The sequence below is a fragment of the Dreissena polymorpha genome, chromosome 13 (genome assembly GCF_020536995.1).
Source record: "Dreissena polymorpha isolate Duluth1 chromosome 13, UMN_Dpol_1.0, whole genome shotgun sequence".
Lineage (NCBI taxonomy): Eukaryota > Metazoa > Mollusca > Bivalvia > Myida > Dreissenidae > Dreissena > Dreissena polymorpha.
This window is the reverse complement of record NC_068367.1, coordinates 61,103,767-61,119,524: the sequence shown is the minus strand read 5'-3', so window position 1 is coordinate 61,119,524 and position 15,758 is coordinate 61,103,767. Positions and strand designations below refer to the sequence as shown.

Here is a 15,758-nt window from a genome sequence, read left to right as displayed (position 1 = left end):
CCTTGGTCATAGTGACAATATCAGGGCAGAGTTCGAATCAGAGTCATGTTAATAAAAAACTAGTATATCAGGTTAAATTAAAAAAACAACATTTTTACCAATCTAAAGGCACAAATATGACTCAACCTTTCTGAAACTTGGTTCAAGTGTTTATTGTGACATTTTTGTGGCTGCGTTCTATATCTGGGTCACATGTGACTATAAACTAGGTGACAAGGTTAAATCTTAGAAAAACCTTGTTACCTCTCTAGAGGCAAATTTTATAACTCAGTATTGAGTAAACTTGGTCATACTATTTATCTTTGTTATATCTAAGCTGAATGTAATCTGGATCAAATAGGTAAAAACAAACTTGATGACACTTGGTTAGAATGTGCATCTTTACAATATTTTCACAAAGGAAGTTTGGCTTGGCCTTTGTAATGCTCCTTTAAGGGAATTAATTCAAACACTGAATTTACTTTCAATATTATGATTTTAATTACAAAATAAACACATAATTACACAAGTTCCTAGTGTTGCAAAAGTGTTCAGTAACTGATTTCCACAAGTTTCTATCTGCCTAATGTTCAAACTATGTATATCTTATATATGAGTCCTTTTGTTGACATCGTTTTACTTCTTTTTAATCTTTTATAAACAGTTTCAATAAACATTGAAAGGCATTATGCACACATCAAAACGTGGGTATAACAAAAGGATGATAAATTAATATTAATCCTACAAACTGTGAATTGCAAGAATATAATATAAGATTACAACAAAATGATTGACAGACACTATTTTTTAATCTGCATATTTACATGAAGGAATCAAAAAGTTTCTCATAATAAGGTATAGTTGTCCTTAAATTATTTTACTGCACAAAAACTATCTGATTACAAACACACATCTAAACAAACTAATAAAGTCAAAAAAGTCATTGTGACAATATATAGACCATGTTTAAATCTGGTTCAAATTTGGTAAAAAAATAGCTCTGAGCCTTATGTCAAGTCTGTGAGCAGCTAGAGGTCATCATGGTATTCTTGTTATCATCATACATTAAAATTACAAATGTTATGCCCCTTTTTTAAATAAGACATTCTGACATTCTATCACATCATGCCGTTTTTGTGTTTATAATTTTTCTGGAGCCATAACTCGAAAACTAAGACGTACGCATGAATTGTTACTATTGCTTCCATTTTTTTAGATTTTGTTTACATTTTGTTTAGAGCATATTTCGAAAATAAACAGATGTGTTAACTACAAATATCATAGGGAAATTAATCTCATTTAGGGGATGTGCATGTAGTTCACAAGAATCATAACTCTTGCTGTGATATTTTAGAGTTATTGCATTTTGTTAATTGTTGTACTTAATTTTGATATTTTATGTCCAGAAAATTAAACAAGGTATCAATTTGACCCTTGATAGGTATGTAAATCTAATTTAGTGGACGGGGTGTACCGTTCACAAGAGCCATTACTCTTGCTTTTTAGCTCACCTGAGCGATAGCTCGGGGTGAGCTATTGTGATCACTCAGCGTCCGGCGTCCGTCCGTCTGTCTGTAAACAATTTGTAAACATCTTCTTCTACTAAACCATAGAGCCAATTTCAACTAAATTTCATGTGGAGCATCCCTAGGTCATGGGACAAAAGAATTGTTAAAAAAAATTTGATCACATAACCAAGATGGCCGCCATGACCATATATGGTAAAAACCTTAAAAAATCTTCTTGTCAGAAACCGCTCATCAGATTTTCAAAAAATTTCACAGGGATGACCTTTGAAGGCTCCCCTGAAAAAGTTGTTCAAAGAAATTTGATTCGTCAAAAAACATGGCCGCAGGAGCTCGTTAAACTTTGCATGTTTATTCGTTTTTGCCTATTTTGTGAAAACTTTCAAAAATCTTCCACATTTTTTGTCCGATCCTTTCCAAATTTGCACAGTGTCTTTATATCAATGAGGACACAAACCCTACAAAAAATGAGCATTATTGGTCCATGAAGTACAGAATTACCTCCCCTTGAATTGAGAAAATGGTGTTTATGCAATTAAGTCCAAATTTTTCATCCAATTCTTTACAAACTTGTTTATATATCAGATTAAAGAGAATAAAATTTTCTTTATTATGGTTTTTAGCCGGATTTTTTTCGAAAAAATCTCGGCTTATAGATTGATGTTGTCGGGCGGGCGGGGTGGCGGGCGGGCGGGGGGGCGGGCGGGCGGGTGGGGTGGCGGCGTGCTCGAAAATGTTAAAGTTCTTATTTCATGGTATAACTTTGGTATGCTTGGACCTAGAGTCTTCAAACTTGACATGAAGGTTGGCCAGGATTAACAGATGACCACTGGTCATTTCAAGGTCATTCATTTGAAGGTCAAGGTCACTGTGACCTTCAATATAAAAAATGTTAAAGTTGTTATAACTTTGGTATGCTTGGACCTAGAGTCTTGAAACTTGACATGAAGGTTGGCCATAACTAGTTAGTAACCACTGGTCATTTCAAGGTCATTCATTTGAAGGTCAAGGTCACTGTGACCTTGAATGTAAGAATGTTAAAGTTCTTATTTCATGGTATAACTTTGGTATGCTTGGACCTAGAGTCTTCAAACTTGACATGAAGGTTGGCCAGGATTAACAGATGACCACTGGTCATTTCAAGGTCATTCATTTGAAGGTGAAGGTCACTGTGACCTTCAATATAAAAATGTTAAAGTTGTTATAACTTTGGTATGCTTGGACCTAGAGTCTTGAAACTTGACATGAAGGTTGGCCAGAACTAGTAAGTAACCACTGGACATTTCAAGGTCATTCATTTGAAGGTCAAGGTCACTGTGACCTTGAATGTATAAATGTTAAAGTTGTTATAACTTTGGTATGCTTGGACCTAGAGTCTTGAAACTTGACATGAAGGTTGGCCAGAACTAGTAAGTAACCACTGGACATTTCAAGGTCATTCATTTGAAGGTCAAGGTCACTGTGACCTTGAATGTAAAAATGTTAAAGTTCTTATTTCATGTTATAACTTTGGTATGCTTGTACCTAGAGTCTTCAAACTTGAAATAAAGATTGGCCAGTACTAGAAGATGACCACTGGTCAAATTGATGGAAACTTCAAACAATATGTTACTAATTTGCTAATAAAAAAATTGAGATCAAACTTTCCTAATTGTCAATTCAAGTTCATATTTGTGACCTTAAATGTTATTGTTGTTCATGTATATGCATGCATTCAAAACATAACACAAGGTTTGCTCATGCCTTGAAAAGTACTTACATTTCATTTTGACCTTTGAACAATATTTCAGTAATTTAAGTATTGCATTGACAAAAACACGAAAGGTACTTTCCTGTCATTTAAATCAAAAATCAGGCTTCAATGCGGTCATCTCCGACCGCGGAACTCTTGTTCTTTCATAAAAATCCATAAAGGATAAGTGTTATTAATCGTTGCTTAATTAATGAACAATGCGAATTATCGGTATTGATTTTTTTCCTGACATGCCGTCCCAGATATTATCCGCTTTCAGCTTTAGACTGTGCATCAATACATCGCCGTGTTATTGACCTGAAAAATTCATACGCAGTCAGCATTAACACCGGTCATCGAGACAAATTACTGATGTAAAAACAAATCGTACATTGTAGAGGATTAAATAAACAATTACATCTGATTAAAGATTAAAGATTGCTGCCGATTTAAATCAATTTGAGTACTTTTTGCGTATATTTGATGCCGAATGGGAAGCTGTGTTTAGACTTAAGTTGAGAAAAATGGCAACGAGATACTTGCCTGTTGGTAGCTAAAGAAACTTCAGCGTACAGTTTATAATGGGTGGCTATTCCCCGCTGTAGTCTACGGGCGGGTAGTGAACTGGTTGAGAACAGTGGAAGCTTGTGGAAAAGCGGTTTGAGAAGTTTGTAAGAAAACCCTAAATTATCAGTCTTGTGGGAAGAAGGCATTGCGTCTCCACGCAGAGGGCCCTTATCACAAAGAATATAAGAACCATCAAGACCAACCAGGTAGGGTTTTTATTTTTTTAAACTAACACCCCGAATTTGGTCGTATTTTCTGTTGCTAAAGTTTACTGTTTAGGTTGTTTTGCATCAAAAATTGTCAAGATAGATCTAGCAAATTTGCCAATTTTTTTTTATTAATAACGTATGATTCATTGATTGTGAGCTTTTAAAACATTTTGACCTTTGAATAAAGCATAAATCAGGAAAAGAATTTTAACAGTAATTGAAAATACGATCAAATACGCCATTTTTGCTGACTGGGACAGGTCTTTTTTAGTTAAATAAAATGTTTTATTGTCCCCAACATATGAGCCCAGCAGCAAGAAATTATTTTTTTTTACTTTTTGTAAAACAAATATGGGCAACCTACCGTAATCCAAATTCGCCGACACCTTAATTCGACGATGTTCTATTTTTATCGATTAAATGGATGATTATTGTCTTGGAATCATTTGAAAGTAATACAGCCGAGTTTAAAATATTATTTTGTGCTATTAAACATTCATTTTTTCTTAAACTATTTGCTAAATATTGCTTCATGTAACCGTTACATCGTCAAATTTGGGTCACACCAGGATACAATTATTTAGCATTCAAACAACGATTGGGATAACAACTAGGGGAACCCATGCTGAAATTTTCAATTTTAACTGTTTAGCAGAAGCCACCATACCCAATTTTCTTAGGTGTATGTGGAGGCTTCTGGCAGCATGATTCTGTGAATATAAATGGTGACTTTGATTCTGCATTAATTAAACATGTATTATTGACTTTTTTAAAGTATGTGTGAAAAATATAATTTGTAACCACTGTTACAGGTTTTATCTGGTTCTTCAAAATCAACACCTGCAGTCGAGTCCATGCCAGACAGAGGGTGCATGTGAATGAATTGCCTTTTGACTAACTTTGTGTTCTTTATCAAATACATGAAGATTTTTAAATATATGTGTATGTTGTTTTTTTAAGAAAATAGACTCACCAGAACAGGTACAGGCACCCTTTAAATGTGTCGAATCCAGGAGCTTCTGGGGACCTCTGGCCCCCTTGTCCCCTGGACCCACCGAGGGCCCTGCGGCCCCCTGGCCCCCAGCTTTAAGTTCAGGATTTTCAAAATATCCAACTTTGACCCCTGCAAATGCTTTGCTTAAACTTTGGCTACAGTTTCTAAAATTTGGCTACACAAAATTCCATTTGGCTAAAATGTTGGCCACAGAAATTTTTGGGCAAGAGGAGCCCTGTTTGGATTGTATTTGGGTCATCTGGGGTCAGCAACTAGTCACTAGGTCAAATAATAGAAAAACCTTGTGTAGACTATAGAGGTCACAGTTTTCATCAGATTTTATTGAAATATAGTCAGAATGTTTGTCTTGTTAAAATCTGGATTGGGATTGACTTTGGGTCATCTAGGGTCAAAAACTAGGTCAGATTAAAAAAAACAAACTTTTGTAGACAGTAGAGGTCACAGTTTTCATTAAATCTTTATGAAATTTGGCCAGAATATTAATCTTGATGAAATCTGGGTTGGGATTGTATTAGGGTCATCTGGGGTCAAAAACTAGGTCAAATCATAGAAAAACTTTGTGAAGACAATAGAGGTCATAGTTTTCATATGATCTTAATGAAATATGGTCAGAATGTTTATCTTGATAATATCTGATTTTGGATCGTATATGGGTCATCTGGGTCAAAAATTAGGTCACCGGGCAAATTCTAGTAAAACCTTGTGTAGATGAAAGAGGTCACAGTTTTCATCACGTCTTAATGAAATTTTGTCAGAATGTATTAATTAATGAAATTTGGCTTGGGATTGTATATGGGTCTAATAAAATTTAAGTTCATGAAGCAAGGTTAGTCAGGTGAGCGATTCAGGCCCATCATGGCCCTCTTGTTTATTTATTGACCTCTTTGAATAGTGTAACCTTAATTGTGTCCAGAGTATGTCTGGATAATTACTATAGTTATCAAATAAGAACTTAGGTAGAACTCAATATGTGGAAGTGCAGTGCATAAAAAACTGTAACATAACTCCTGTTTTCATAATTTCACTGTTATTTCTCTTGTGGATGTTCTGAACCTGGACTGTGGCATATTGGGACTATAATATGAGGTATCCATATAAAACTTGCATGGTTGGAAAACTAGGTCTAAAACTGAACTGTAAATGCAGGGGGAGGGGGGGGGGGGGGCTATTTCAAGCAGGACTTTGAGAGGACCTTTTAAGTTCAGGAAATTCTGCCCTGTCTCAAAAGTTAAGAGAGTAATTTTAATGAACAAAGCTTTCACTTATGTTTATCTCGTGTATTTACAGAGGATTGTTAGAAAAGGTTTGGTCAAAAATCTCTGCTGGCATAGGGTTAATTGAGAATGTATGTTGCTGATTATTTTCTGTTGATTACGGGACTTTTGGATCAGACTATTATTTGATTGCAAATCCTTTTATTTTGACATTACTTGTGGTGGAGTTTCATATGTTTTGCTTTGATGTGTCATTTGGAAAATGATAATTGTTGTTAGATATTATACTCACATGCATATAAATTTGAACAATACTTGACACACTCACACATAATGTTCATAAAGATATGAATTTCATGCACATCATGAACAATATCAATAGATGATATTTATTAACAATGAGATAAGTTATTTGCCCCCCCCCCCCCCCCCCCCCAAAAAAAATTTTTTTTTTTTAAATTGATAAACTGTTTCAGAAATGTTTGTTGTACAATCACTTTAAAATCTAGTTTCGATGAAACTAATTATTTTATTTATTTTTCAAATTTTATGTGAGCATATTTCAGTTTAAATTTCATAATGATACCAGGTTGATAAAGACTGGGTTTATGGTAAAGTTGTACATGTGAGGGTTTTACAGAGGGAATATTGAATTTGCCCTATTGCAACAGGTCTCATATACATTTGATTAAGAGTTCAACTATTTTAAAATGAGAACTGTATATATGAATGTGTAAATTATTATGAATGATTATAACTCATCCTTCTGCAACAGTCACTGTTCCTTAAACACTATGATGTCATTATTGTTCCACATTCCTACAATGATTGAGCGTGTGTGCTTGCTGTAGTAGACGGATGCAGGGAGACTCACACCATTATTCTTTGTGACCACCTCTGCCAGTATCTGTCTTCCATCTCTGTCCACCTGGACTACTCTGTCTGTAGAGTATCCACACACAAGAACTTGTCCTGAATCTGTCACATGTAGGCCAGGTAGTCCTAAAGGGGAGCTCAGGTCAGATACAGTCAGGGTGGAGATCACTGTGCCATCCCTGGACAGTGTGACCAGCTGGTTACTGTTATTGTTGGTCACATATATCCTGTCACCATCTGGACTCACTGCACAGGAGGTCACTGTGGTATAGAAGACAGTGATGATAAGATGTCGTTATTATATTGAAATAAAGGTAATGATAAAAAAAATGAAAGTCTAATGATCCTGTAATGTAATAAAGTCCAGCTTTTGTGTAGAATATACTACGTAACAAAACACTTAATAACATTAATGAACATGAAATAACACTAGAACACTGCTGAAATTAAAAACATCAAATGTCAACTATATATAGAGACCAGTTGTATTCTGAATGTCATATATTGTAGTTCTTTATTTTGATACATTGGTTACATGTTTAAGTTTGGGAATAATTATAAAAGACATCATTGTTTAACTTCAATATAAAATTGTTAATTTGTTATAAAAATTTGTGAATATGCATAAAAAATTAAATGTTGGACATAGGCTCAACATGTTAAGCTAATTATTTACAAAACATACAATTGGTTGCTAAGATTACTGGTATGTGAAGCTTATAACTCCTTAATTTCAATGACGGTAGAAGCCTGGGCCCAACTGTTTGGAACATTAGACTAATGATAATTATAATTATTACCTATAAATTTACCTGATTCATCCTTATGCATCTCCATCACCAGTCTTCCATCCAGAGTATAGTGATACAGAGCTCCACCATCTGTAATGTACAGGTTACCATGCTGATGGGCAATACCCCAGCAATCATGTTGGAGCTTCAGTATCCTGTCCTTTATTAACTGACCATTGGTCACTCTGACAAAGTGGACCTGATTGTTCTTCATAGTAACAGCCACCACACTGGAGTCAATGCTGCACATGGACCATGTTCCAGGCAAGTCATAGTGGGCCACCACCTTGTAGGTCTGATCCAGGAGCTTCACATTACAGTTGAACAAGTCTGTGAGGAGGAGTTCTCCAGAAGCTGTCTCACAGATACCATTTATGTAGCAATTGCTTTGATCACGCTCAATCTGCACACTGTACCTCTTACTACTCTTCACTTTTATGATTTGATCAGGTTTGCTTACTGCACCTGGTTGATGTCCCTGGACCAGCTGGTGTGATGAGCTTGATACAGGATCAGATACCAGGCCTGACTTGGGCAGATGACTGTTTTGGTTTCCAGGGCTATAGTGTCTAGATGAACTTGATTCTGGAATGGATGTGTTTACCTTTAATCTTGAAGCTGTTTGGTTTCCAGGGTCAGACTGGCTGCATGCTTTAGGTGTATTCTGTCTGGTATATGTGTTCTGTGTTGTCCTTTTAGTGGGTTGTGATTGTTTAACTGTGCTCAGTATTTGTCCCAATCCAGATAGAGCGGACAGGGTTTGTTGGATGGTTCTATCAGGATAAAAGGTTATTGTCCTCTCATTATTTGCTGTCATATCTTGTAAAGATGCTTCTACCTTGAGGGACTGGTTAAGGCATTTTCTGTACTTGATAAAACTCAGTGCTTCTTTTTTGTCTTTACTTGTCAGCAAATTTTCTTGTAAGCATGATATATTTTTTATGGACTTACTGCAGTTTTCAATGTCATTTCTGATAGATGTCTTCACATTGACCAACAATGTGTCCAAAGCCTTTTTGGTATTTTTCTCCAGTTGATCCAAAGCGTCATTTATAGTCTTTCGTAAAGCATTGATTTCTTCCAGAATTTTCTTGTAAGATTTCTCAAGAGACTTCAAATTTTCCTCAAAGTCATGTTTCTTCTTTATCAACTGCTGGTGTTGTGTATCAAGAGTTGCTGACAACTGTTCGAAGTCTCTTTTTTGATTGAGGTCTTTCATCTTGTCAGCTATTAGTACCACATGACTGCATAACCTGCAAAAACAAACACACTTAAAGTTGATTATGTATGCGTTTTGTCAAGCATTGGTAATATTGGTAGATATACAATTTATTTTTAAGTATATTATTTTGTCATATGAATATTTTTCCGAACAATATCTAGGGATGCTTTTACTTATATCTATCTGCACAGTCCAATCTGAGTTTGTGGTCACCTGGTATGAGCGGTCAGTCTAGATTCCCAGACTACCACCCACCCCACCAAATTAATTGTTTATTTCTCCTGAGTGTAGCCTGCCGTAAGTGACCAGGACCCATTTAATTTCACACCAATAGCAATTGTCACCTGCCTTTAGCGTTCACACGGCATTATTGCAAGTTGAGAAAAATAAACACTCTGTTTAATCTATTAGCATTGTTGTCTCTTACATTGCAGGTCATATTGTCTATTTTGCAAGTAAAGAATCAGATTAAGTTGATTTTCTTTATTATAATAAATTGACCCATTCCGAGACAACAAATCATATCAGGGCTCTCGCTGGATTAAATTTTTGTTTGCCACCCATATTTGCCTTTTTTCGCCATTTTAAAAATAAGAGCCATTTTGTAGCCATTTTTAAATCCTAGTCTAAAATGCATATACAATTAATTTACGTAGTGTGTAGCTCTTAACCAATTATTACCATGCAATACCAATGCGAAGAAAAGGAACATTATTTCATACATATTTATGTGTGCTTTTCATAAAAAATCTACATAATATAATGGTATCATAACAGTATCTGCCAAGATTCTACTTCACTATCAAGACTTAGCCTCTAGCATACATATTTACTAATAACATTTAATTTCATTGTTGGTTAGTGCAATCATGAAAATAATACTTAATAAAATTACTTTACCACAGTCCTAATTACTTAGAGCATCCATGGACACCATACTTGTTTATCACGAATTAGTTATCACAGTGTTGATACAGAACAAACGGATACGTACACACGGATAAGCAACATCAAACCAAACAAATCTAAAACCCTCAAATTCTTCAAATTATAACAACTCTTTCAATTGAAGCATGCAGGCATTAAAAGCACACTTTTCATGTGTGGCAATTAATGCGTTCTGATCGGATAATACGTTTAATTCTTCCTATTAGACTTTACCAAGGGGATGAGGTTGTACTGTATATTGCAATACTTGTTACCTGACTGTAGCATTCACTTGCCTAAATAAGCCATTTTGACAACTTACCTGGACTGGTCTCTGTACACAAGTTGATTGTCAATTAGAAATAAATAAAAATCATGTGCAAAAAAAGCATCTTTATATAGAGTGCAGTCCTTTTTACTTACTGATGATTGTGGACATGGCAGGCATGACATATCAGCTGACTGTGGTCCTCACAGAATCCTGTCAGTTTTTCCTTCTTGTGCTCCTGACATATCTCTTGTCCAGACTCATCAGTCTCTGGCCACTGGCTGATGTTTTTCTTGTCCAAAATTGCATGCTTCTTGTAAAGATAGTTATGATGCTCAACACATTTGCTACAGTAAAATTTAGAACATTCTTCACAGTAAAAATCAGCCTCCGTGTTTCTGTCATTTTCCTGACAGGTGAAACAAGAAAAGTCAAAGAATGATTCTGATCCTCTATGAATCGAACTCTCCATATAAGAAGCCATTTTGTCACTATTGATAACTTCTTTCGTTGCTAATTTGAACATTGACATTCAATCTTAGTAACCCATGTCAGGTGATATCCAGGCATTCAATTGTGTATTGTGTTCTACTATCGTTGTACAAGTACCCATATTGTATTACAAATATTGATTGGTTTATAAGCAAAACGTTAAACTTTTAACAGTAAGATATGGTTTAAAATGCAGAGAGAAGAGTTTGTATATACTGTTGAATTGAAATAGTCTAATGGATAATCAATTCATCTACAGACATGCATAGTATATTTTTTACTCATGGCAAGAGTTAAACTTTAGGGAACTAAATAAGTTTTGATGTCAAATATTAATGCAGATTACAATTAAAATTAAGTCAAATAAAAAAAAACACTCAATCTTAAATTGAGGAATGAAAAGATAATAAGAAATCTATAAGAGAGTACCTGTAAAAGTTAACAATCTAGTTACAACAAACTAACAATCAAAACATTCCCAGTCCTGAGTGTTACTTGTTTTCCATATATGTTTGTATTGTAAAACTTAAAAAATCTTACAAACATTTGGTACTTAATTGGCATTTGAAATGGTATGGTGGTCCTCTACTAATTTTCTTCAGATCATGCCCATGGCTTGCAATTCTTACTTAAAATGAGACAATCTGACTTTGAATTACTTGATGTTGTTCATACACATGTCGCATCAGGGTATACGAGCAGTAATCTTTTGTCTGGAAAAAAGTTGCGTCTTATAACCCGGAAAAAATACTATTACACTATTTCATTAACGATAACATTACTATTGTTTTATTTCAGATGGGACCAGTGGAGAAAATTCACGACAGGCTTGGCTACACCCCACTCCATTTTGCATGTTATAATGGTAATTATAGCAAGCAAATATTGACCATGCAAATACTCACCTGATACTCATTTTGAAAAAAAAAGAAAAGAATTTTGTCTGTTGTACACAAGGTTGGAAATCTAACATATTTAGCACAGTTGCCCGCTCTTTCCCGACTTCTTGTATAGAGGGCATTTAAGTCTTGTAGAAAAAAATCTAGATTTGCCTACAAAAAATGTAAGGGCATGGGCTTAACTTCATTTTTAGCTGGACTATTATATATGAAATATATATAGTGGAGCTATCCTACTCACCCTGGCATTTGAGTGTTTGTTAGCGTGAGTGTGAGCGTTGGAATGTTAAAGTTTGCGTACCACCACAAATATTTTCTATGTCCCTTGACATATTGCTTTCATATTTTGTATACTTCTTTACCAACATGACCCCCAATCTATAAACAAGAGCAGACAACTGTAACAAACATTTTGTAAGAATTATGGCCCTTTTTCCACTTAGAATATGCATATTATTGATAAATCTATGTCAAAGTTTGCGTACCACCTCAAATATTTTCTATGTGCCTTGTCAGTTTGCTTTTATATTTTGCATACTTCTTAACCAACATCACCCCAATCTATAAACTAGAGCAGACAACTTTATAAAGCATTTTGTAAAAATTATGTTCCTTTTTATACTTAGTAAATTGAAAATTTGGTTTAGTTTTGCGTTTGGGTCCACTTTATTCCTAAAGTATCAAAGCTATTGCTTTCATACTTGCAACACTTACTAACTATAATATGGGGACTGTGCAGGCAAAGTTATGTAACTCTGACTGGCATTTTGACAGAATTATGGCCCCTTTTATATTTAGAAAATTGAAAATTTGCTTAAGTTTTGTGTAATAGTCCACTTTACTCCTAAAGTATCATAGCTTATTATACCTCGCCATAGGCGGAGGGATATTGTTTTGGGGTTGTCCGTCTTTCCGTCCGTCCGGAGCCATATCTTGGAAGTGCTTTGGCGGATTTCATTGAAACATGGTATGAGTATATATATATATATAGATGAGAGGATGATGCACGCCAAATGGCATTGTACACCATCTGTTAATAACGGAGTAATGGCCCTTTGTATCTTGAAAAAATGCTTTTAAGCTCACCTGCATGGTGAGCTTTTGTGATCGCTTTTTGTCTGTGGTCCGTTGTGCGTTGAGCGGCGTCAACATTTGCCTTGTTAACTCTCTAGAGTTTACATTTATTGTCCAATCTTCATTAAATTTGGTCAGAAGATTGGTTTTAATGATATCTTGGATGAGTTCGAAAATGGTTACGTTTGCTTGAAAAACATGGCTGTCAAGGGGCGGGGCATTTTTCCTCATATGGTTATATATGGCTATAGTAAAATCTTGTTAACACTCTAGAGGCCACATTTATTGTCTGATCTTCATAAAACTTGGTCAGAAGATTCATCTCAATAATATCTTGGATGAATTCGAAAATGATGCCGGTTGGTTAAAAAACATGGCCGCCAGGGGGCGGGGCATTTTTCCTTAAATGGCTATTATAGTAAAACCTTGTTAACACTCAAGAGGCCACATTTATTTTCCAATCTTCATGAAACTTGCTCAGAAGATTTGTCCCAATGATATCTTGGATGAGTTCAAAAATGGTAACGTTTGCTTGAAAAACATGGCTGCCAATGGGCGGGGCATTTTTCCTTAAATGGCTATATATGGGTATAGCAAAATCTTGTTAACACTCTAGAGGCCACATTTATTGTCCAATTTTCATGAAACTTGGTCAGAAGATTCATCCCAAAAATATCTTGGATGAGTTTGAAAATGATGCTGGTTGGTTGAAAAACATGACCGCCAGGGGGCCGATCATTTTTCCTTAAATGGCTATAGTAAAATCTTGTTAACACTCCAGAGGCCACATTTATTTTCCAATTTTCATGAAACTTACTCAGAAGATTTGTCCCACTGATATCTTGGATAAGTTAAAAAAATGGTAACGTTTGCTTGAAAAACATGGCTGCCAATGGGCGGGGCATTTTTCCTTATATGGCTATTTATGGCTAAGGTAAAATCTTGTTTACACTCTAGAGGCCACATTTATTGTCCAATCTTCATGAAACTTGGTCAGAAGATTCATCCCAATAATAACTTGGACGAGTTAGAAAATGATGCGGGTTGGTTGAAAAACATATCCGCCAGGGGGCGGGGCATTTTTAACCAGGTTTTCCGAAGGAAAAAACTGGTTATTAGATTGGCGAATGCGGGCGGGCTGGCTGGCTGGCTGGCGGGCGGGCGGAACAAGCTTGTCCGGGCCATAACTATGTCGTTCATTGTCAGATTTTAAAATCATTTGGCACATTTGTTCACCATCATTGGACGGTGTGTCGCGCGAAATAATTACGTCGATATCTCCAAGGTCAAGGTCACACTTTGAGTTCAAAGGTCAAAAATGGCCATAAATGAGCTTGTCCTGGCCATAACTATGTCATTCATTGTCAGATTTTAAAATCATTTGGCACATTGGTTCACCATCATGGGACGGTGTGTCGCACGAAAGAATCACGTCAATATCTCCAATGTCAAGGTCGCCACGACTAAAAATAGATTTTTTTAAAAAACAAACTTACAAAGGGGGTTAATTTTGTTTGTTCATTTCAAAAGTTCAGTTTAAGTTTTCTCCCTTTATCAGATTTTTTTTTCACAATGAAAACATGGTTTTGTGACAATTTTGTTCCTTGTTCCTTATATGACTATTTATAGTATAACCTTGTTAAAGGTCAATTTTAAAGAAAATCCATAGTCAATATTTTTTACGCTATTTACATTGAAATATGATTAAATTATCGGGTAAATAACGTTTAAGTGTTGAGTTTAACATAAAAAGATGATTTTGTTGACTTTTTATGATCGTAACTCGCAAAGCGTCGATTCGCTTATCTCCCCTGTTTGTGACGTCAGAGATGTACAAGCATTTTCGCATCGGCCATTTTAGAAGATAAACGACAGCAGATTTTGGGTTTTATATTTCCGTTTTTATTTATATTTACGTGAAATTGTTTTTGCTGGTTAAGCACAGTGATAGGGAAAATGGTCATCTGTGCGGCCGTTGGCTGTAATTCACATTCTGGAAAAGATAAGGTGAATTTTTACTGGTTTCTGAGTGACAAAAAACTGAAGAAGATTTGGTGCACTAAAATCTGTCGTGTTAGCCATGTTTCAAAACACAAACTTTATTTACCAAATAAAAACAGCCGAGTGTGTTCGTTGCACTTTGAAGAAGACCACTTCGTGCATAGTCTAGCATTTTTAGAGAACATTGGATGCAATTCGAAATTTTGCAGAATATTGAAACAAGACGCCGTGCCAACCATCTTTTGCTCGGCACTGTCTGCAGTCAGCAACAGAGCAGAACAGATAGAAAGAAGAAGACACTCGTCAGAAAGTCTGCTGGAAAAACGGCGAAAAATACACGTGAGTATTGTTTTATTTCCATGTGAAGACTTCTAAACGAATAAATGTCTGTGCCATTAGGTGTTACAGCATTCAAACGGGTAACCCATTCAATTTTTGTTCCTACAAGTTTAACCCATTTATGTCTAGTGGACTCTCCCATCCTTCTAAATTGAAACAATTTATTTCCAAAATTAGGGATGTCTAGTATATTAATTTCTATATTTAGAATATTCCTTACAAAAATTCCTTTAAGCAAACAGCGCATCATGCGGCGTCTCATTTGGGTCTACGCTGTTTGCCAAGGCCTTTTTTCTAGACGCTAGGCATAAATGGGTAAATAAGCGATCATAGGGAAATTGTATATATAAAAACTCTTAGTATTTAATCCTATATCGTTATAATTTTGTAAAGATATTAAAGTGCCTATAAGTATTGCACAATTCCAAATAAAATGGCTGTGATGATTGAAAATTATGATTAACATTCATAATAATGGTATCTGCATGCCAAGCTCTCACATGTAGCTTGTTTGAGCCCTATAATATTTGTCAACAATGAGTATGCCAGACAGCTGATTTTTTTCTGTGTACAAGACTTTGTTCAGTTTGCAGTTTTTCTAACCAATGTGCTCTTGTTTTTGTCCCC

The 15,758-nt window shown here is 35.4% G+C and overlaps 1 protein-coding gene across 1 annotated transcript; it reads right to left on the bottom strand.

Moving 5' to 3' along the window:
* Positions 1 to 7,017: 7,017 nt before the first annotated feature.
* On the bottom strand, positions 7,018 to 10,875 carry LOC127854707 (E3 ubiquitin-protein ligase TRIM33-like). The gene is made up of 3 exons (XM_052389765.1): positions 10,482 to 10,875; positions 7,931 to 9,162; positions 7,018 to 7,379 (listed from the first exon to the last, which is right to left on the bottom strand). The coding sequence occupies exons 1-3, from the start codon at positions 10,856 to 10,858 to the stop codon at positions 7,018 to 7,020; spliced, it is 1,971 nt and encodes a 656-aa protein (XP_052245725.1). The 5' UTR covers positions 10,859 to 10,875.
* Between the last annotated feature and the right edge of the window lie 4,883 nt (positions 10,876 to 15,758).